A 6,000-nucleotide genomic window follows, 5' to 3' on the forward strand; every position below is an offset into this window, starting at 1 on the left:
AAGAAACAGCTGAGTGCACTGTATACAACAAAGGCTATGGGCCCCGACAACATCCCGGCTGTAGTGCTGAAGACTTGTGCTCCAGAACTAGCCATGCCTCTATCCAAGCTGTTCTAGTACAGCTACAACACTGGCATCTACCCGACAATGTGGAAAATTGCCCAGGTATGTCCTGTCCACAGAAGGCAGGATAAATCCAATCCGGCCAATTACCGCCCCATCAGCCTACTCTCAATCATCAGCAAAGTGATGGAAGGTGTCGTCGACAGTGCTATCAAGCGGCAGTTACTCACCATTACTCAGTTTGGGTTCTGCCAGGACCACTCAGCTCCAGACCTCATTACAGCCTTGGTCCAAACATGGACAAAAGAACTGAATTCCAGAGGTGAGGTGAGAGTGACTGCCCTTGATAGCAAGGCAGCATTTGACCAAGTGTGGCACCAAAGAGCCCTAGTAAAATTGAAGTCAATGGGAATCAAGGGGAAAAGTCTCCAGTGTCTGGAGTCATACCTAGCACAAAGGAAGATGGTAGTGGCTGTTGGAGGCCAATCATCTCAGCCCCAGGACATCACTGCAGGAGTTCCTCAGAGCAGTGTCCTAGGCCCAACCATCTACAGCTGCTTCATCAATGACCTTCCCTCCATCATAAGGTCAGAAATGGGGATGTTCGCTGATGATTGCACAGTGTTCAGTTCCATTCACACCCCCCTCAGATAATGAAGCAGTCCGTGCTCGCATACAGCAAGACCTGCACAACATCCAGGCTTGGGCTGATATGTGGCAAGTGACATTCACGCCAGACAAGTGCCAGGAAATGACCATCTCCAACAAGAGAGAATCTAACCACCTCCCCTTGACATGCCCCACCATCAACATCCTGGGGCTCACCATTGACCAGAAACATAACTGGACCAGCCATATAAATACTGTGGCTACAGAGCAGGTCAGAGGCTGGGTATTTTGCGGCATGTGACTCACCTCCTGACTCCCCAAAAGCCTTTTCACCATCTACAAGGCACAAGTCAGGAGTGTGATGGAATACTCTCCACTTGCCTGGATGAGTGCAGCTCCAACAACACCCAAGAAGCTTGACACCATCCAGGACAAAGCAGCTCGCTTGATTGGCACCCCATCCACCACCCTAAACATTCACTCCCTTCACCACCGGCGCACAGTGGCTGCAGTGTGTACCATCGACTGGATGCACCGTAACAACTCACCCAGGCTTCGACAGCACCTCCCAAGGGCAGCAGGCACATGGGAACAATACCACCTGCACGTTTCCCTCCAAATCACACACCATCCTGACTTTGAAATATAATCGCCGTTCCTTTATTGTCGATGGGTCAAAATCCTGGAACTCCCTCCCTAACAGCATCATGGGAGAAACTTCACAGACTGCAGCGATTCAAAAAAGCGACTCACCACCACCTTCTCAAGGGCAATTAGGGATGGGCAATAAATGCTGGCTCTGCCAGCGATGCCCACGTCCCATGAACGAATAAAAAAAATCATGGTATGTACTGCTCGTTGCATAAGTAAGGCAAATCTCATAACTCATCACGCGTGACTAACGAAACCCATCAAGCAAGTGGGGTCAATATCTGACTATTTTCAATCCCTGCAACAGTTTTCCAAACATAATAATTAAGTCAATAATCACAAAATGAATTACCAGTAAAGCTATTCAACATGGATAAATGTGAGGTTATCCACTTTGGTTGTAAAAACAGAAAGACAGATTATTGTCTGAATGGTGATAGATTGGGAAAAGGGGAGGTGCAACAAGACCTGGGTGTCCTTGTACACCAGTCGCTGAAAGCAAGCATTGAGGTGCAGCAGGCAGTTAGGAAGGCGAATGTTATGTTGGCGTTCATTGCAAGAGGATTTGAGTACAGGAGCATGGATGTCCTAATACAGTTGTACAGGGCCTTGGTGAGACCACATCTGGAGTATTGTGTGCAGTTTTGGTCTCCTTATCTGAGGAAGGATGTCCTTGCCACGGAAGGAGTGCAACGAAGGTTTACCAGACTGATTCCTGGGATGGCAGGACTGACATACGAGGAGAGATTGGGTCAACTAGGCCTATATTCACTAGAGTTGAGAAGAATGAGAGGTGATCTCATCGAAACATATAAAATTCTAACAGGACTAGACAGACTAGATGCAGGGAGAATGTTCCCAATGGCTGGGGAGTCCAGAACCAGGGGTCACAGTCTCAGGATACGGGGTATGCCATTTATAACCGAGATGAGGAGAAATTTCTTCACTCAGTGGGTGGTGAACCTGTGGAATTCTCTACCACAGAAGGCAGTGGAGGCCAAATCATTAGATGTATTCAAAAAGGAGATAGATATATTTCCTAATGCCAGAGGGATCAAGGGATATGGGGAAAAAGCGGGAACAGGGTACTGAGTTAGACGATCAGCCATGATCATTTTGAATGGCGGAGCAGGCGCGAAGGGCAGAATGGCCTACTCTTGCTCCTATTTTCTATGTTTCTATGTACTGTGCCACTGCCCTTTCATCAACAATGCAACATACTAGCACCAGAGTATCCAACATTTGAAATGGACTAATTGTCTAGATGAGCTTCCAAATCTGGGATTTCTGACAGTCCTATTTTCTAACGTGGTCACTTACTGACAGCTCCCTGCTGACTTTGAACTTGAAATGACAAGTTTCTGCATGGGAGAGGTAGTATTGGAAACAGAATATATAATTGAGATCGAGTAGCAAATGCCTCCAAAATCACAGCTCAATCAAAATTTGGTGGAAGACTTCAAGGATGTCCAAGCTTTCGTCTTTGTGGCACGCATAGGGCGTACAATAGAGCCCCAGGGGGGCACGTGTAAAGTTTAAAATCAATCTTCCCTTTAATTTGCATATATCAGATTTCTGTTGCTAACGGAACTTGCTGTTCTGATTTAGGATTTATCCACCAATGAGACAAAAGCATTTAAAAATAACCCTTCCGGCTCACAAAACCCAAACAGGACCAAACAATAAATATCAATTACAACCAAGACCATGTTTCTCGGCTTCGAGGGCCAAAGTGGCAGGAATTGCAGGCCATGGGACACTTATCATTTAACCCAACGTAAAAGCAGTTTACATCCATCTGTGCGAGTGGAGAGTCCAGAAGTTTTCAAAATGTAAAGTAGCAACCAAAAGTCTATTATTCCTTTATAAGAAGCTTCCCCACACCTCACTAGTTTTGGGTGAGAAAATAACGAATAGTCCAAGTCTGAAGCTAGAACAGATATGCTGGAAATACGCAGCAGGTGAATCAGAATCTGACAGGGAGCAGCATTTAACGAGTGATGGGGGTGAGGGATCCCCTGTCCACAGCATCCACCCAAACCTTATCCTCTCGGATGCCGATTGACAGGCTGTGGACTTCCCTCCCTCCCTCCCTCCTGTGAATTCTGTTGATGTTGCACGTGGAGCCGTCAGTGTTAATGCCATTTGTTTTTCTTCCCATCAGAAGTCAACCCAGACCCAGCACCGCCCAGGTCCAGGCCCGGGCCCGGGCCCGGAGTGGACTCGCTCCAGGCCCGATAGCGGACTTCTCATTGTTGAATCCCCGACCCCTCCTAAACCATCCGCCGGGCTGGGCTGGGCTCGGCTCGGCTCCGCTCCCCCCTCGGTTCACCGCCGACGGGGCACGGACTCACCCTGGCCTCCCGCTCCAGCTCCGAGTGTAGCTGTGAGCCCCGGAGCCGCTGCACGATGTGTGCGATGGTGACCGAGAGCTGCCGCTGCACCGAATCCGCCTCCATCGTGCGCTGCCGCCCGCACCTCCACCCGCGGAACTCCGGGCCCGACTCCAGCGCGCCCGCCGTAACCGGGCAACCAACCGTCCGCCGCGTCACAGCGCGCGCGCGCGCGCGAGCCGCCAGACCCGCGCAACGTTCCGAGCTGCAGAGCGCGGGACCTGCGGACAATCTCTCGGGCTATTTAACTGCAGCTACATCCCCCCTCCCCATAGCACTGCTGCTTTATTTCAACTTTCACACGATTCATCCATCCAGAGAGATCCTGACCACTGACCTCCCACCCCCCCCAATTGTTTTCTGAAATTATTCCAGGGGTTTTGCCTCAAATACTCCATTTGGAAGTTTATTCCCTCATTGATCACTCTTTGTGTAAAGAAGATTTCCCCCTAATATCAGTCCTAAGAGTGCCTTTTGCTAGTTTGAACCTGTGCCCCTTTGTTCTATTCCCACAGTTTAATTTAAAGTAATGTTCCAAATTAGTCTTTTCTATATCCTTATCAATCTTATATACCTCTATATGATTTCTAAACTGAAAAGTCCAAGTTTCTCCAGTCTTTTCTCATAATCCATGCCTTCAACAGAGGCGATTAGCCTAGTCGCTCCTCTTTGTACTGCCTCCAGCACTCGAATATTTTTCTTGTTTCTTGGAGGCCAGAATTGGACATAGTATTCAACATGTAGTCTGACTAGAAGTAAAGGGAATTAGGGGTTACGGGGAGCGGGCAGGAAATTGGACATGAATTTAGATTTGAGGTTAGGATCAGATCAGCCATGATCTTATTGAATGGCGGAACAGGCTCGAGGGGCCGATTGGCCTACTCCTGCTGCTATTTCTTATGTTCTTATGACTAGAGCACTATGATTATTATATTCTCCTGTTTTGGCTAAGTAGTTCAACATCTTTGTTGATTGCTGCTCTGTATTGGTTGGACATGTACTTGAGTCTACTAAGATTCCTAGGTCTCATTCAGCTTCATCCTTAGCTATTTTAACACTATTCATTGTTTTCTATTTTTATCTTCCAATGTGTAGCACTTTAGTCTGCATTAAAGTTCATTTCTCATTGTTCTACAAACTTGCATATCTTGTTCAACTCATTCTGTAATTTTTCAGCTACCTCTTCTGATTCTCCTGCCCCTCCTAGTTTGGTATCATCTGCAAATTTAACCACTTTGCATTGTGTTTCTTAATTGAGGTCATTTATGTAAATTAGAAACAGTTGTGGTCCCAGTACTGAGCCCTGAGGTACCCCACTCTTTACTTCCTCCCACTTTAACATAACCTGTTGTTTCTTACCCTTCAACCAGTTTGTCTCCCATTCCGAGAGTTTACCCTAAATCCCAACCGCTTTGAGTTTAGTTAACAGCCTTTCCTGTGGAACTTTGAAATCTTTTGGAAGTCGAGATGCACCACGTTTATAGGGATTACCACAGTTCATTTGAGTTGTCACTTTCTCAAAGAAGTTGAGGACGTTGGTCAGGCAGGATCTTCACGTCTGATCCACATTGACAGTTGTTTACTAAATTTTTATTGTACAGACGATCCTCAAGTTTACTCCTGATAATCAGTTCCATTATTTTACATGTAAACCAAGTAAGATGTTTTCTGTAGTTGCCGGTGTCTGTTTTGTCACTCTTTTTCAATATTGGTGTGACATCAGGCTGTTTTCAATCTTCAGATACCTTCCCACTGTCCAATGACTGCCTCACAATGATTATCAATGCTTCACAAATCTCTTGCCTCATCTCATTCAGCACTTTGGAATAAATACCATCTATCCTTGGGGATCTATGTTTTGAGCCTGATTAGCCTGTCTAGGCCTTCCATCTCATTTATAACAAAGCCACTGATTTTACTTGAAATAGACAGATGGTAATGGGAGGATCTCTTGTTTTCCTTTTTTTTGTTGAGTTCAGATTCTTCCAAAAGAGTTTTAGCATTGCTCTGATCATCAAGAGGAGAGATGTGGCTTTGTGCCCAGGGAGACAAAATCATCTCTGCTGCTATCAGAAGGTCAAATTCTGGAATTTTATCTCCAAGTCTTAGTGGGAGGCAAGAGAAAAAAGGAGAATAAGACATACAGAGAGGGAGAGATACAGAAAGATGGGAAATGTGTGAGACATGCAGAGAGTTACAGAGATGATGACCAAAAGTTGTGAACTCAAGCCAAAGAGAAAAGAGACAAAAATTGGAAGACAAACTGAAAGACAAAGTCAAGAGA

The 6,000-nt window shown here is 46.2% G+C and overlaps 1 protein-coding gene across 3 annotated transcripts in view; it reads right to left on the reverse strand.

Annotated features, from left to right (window-relative positions):
* tbc1d19 (TBC1 domain family, member 19) overlaps nucleotides 1-3,866 on the reverse strand; it is a 132,804-nt gene extending 128,938 nt beyond the window's left edge. For all 3 annotated transcript variants that reach the window (XR_010963675.1, XM_067989068.1, XM_067989055.1), the window contains exon 1: nucleotides 3,678-3,866. Coding sequence is in view for 2 of the 3 variants with exons in the window: in XM_067989068.1 (XP_067845169.1) it covers nucleotides 3,678-3,782 (105 nt within the window). In the remaining variant the exon portion in view is untranslated. The remainder of the gene's footprint in view (nucleotides 1-3,677) is intronic.
* Nucleotides 3,867-6,000: the final 2,134 nt, after the last annotated feature.

The sequence above is a fragment of the Heptranchias perlo genome, chromosome 1 (assembly GCF_035084215.1).
Source record: "Heptranchias perlo isolate sHepPer1 chromosome 1, sHepPer1.hap1, whole genome shotgun sequence".
NCBI classification, from domain to species: Eukaryota; Metazoa; Chordata; class Chondrichthyes; order Hexanchiformes; family Hexanchidae; genus Heptranchias; species Heptranchias perlo.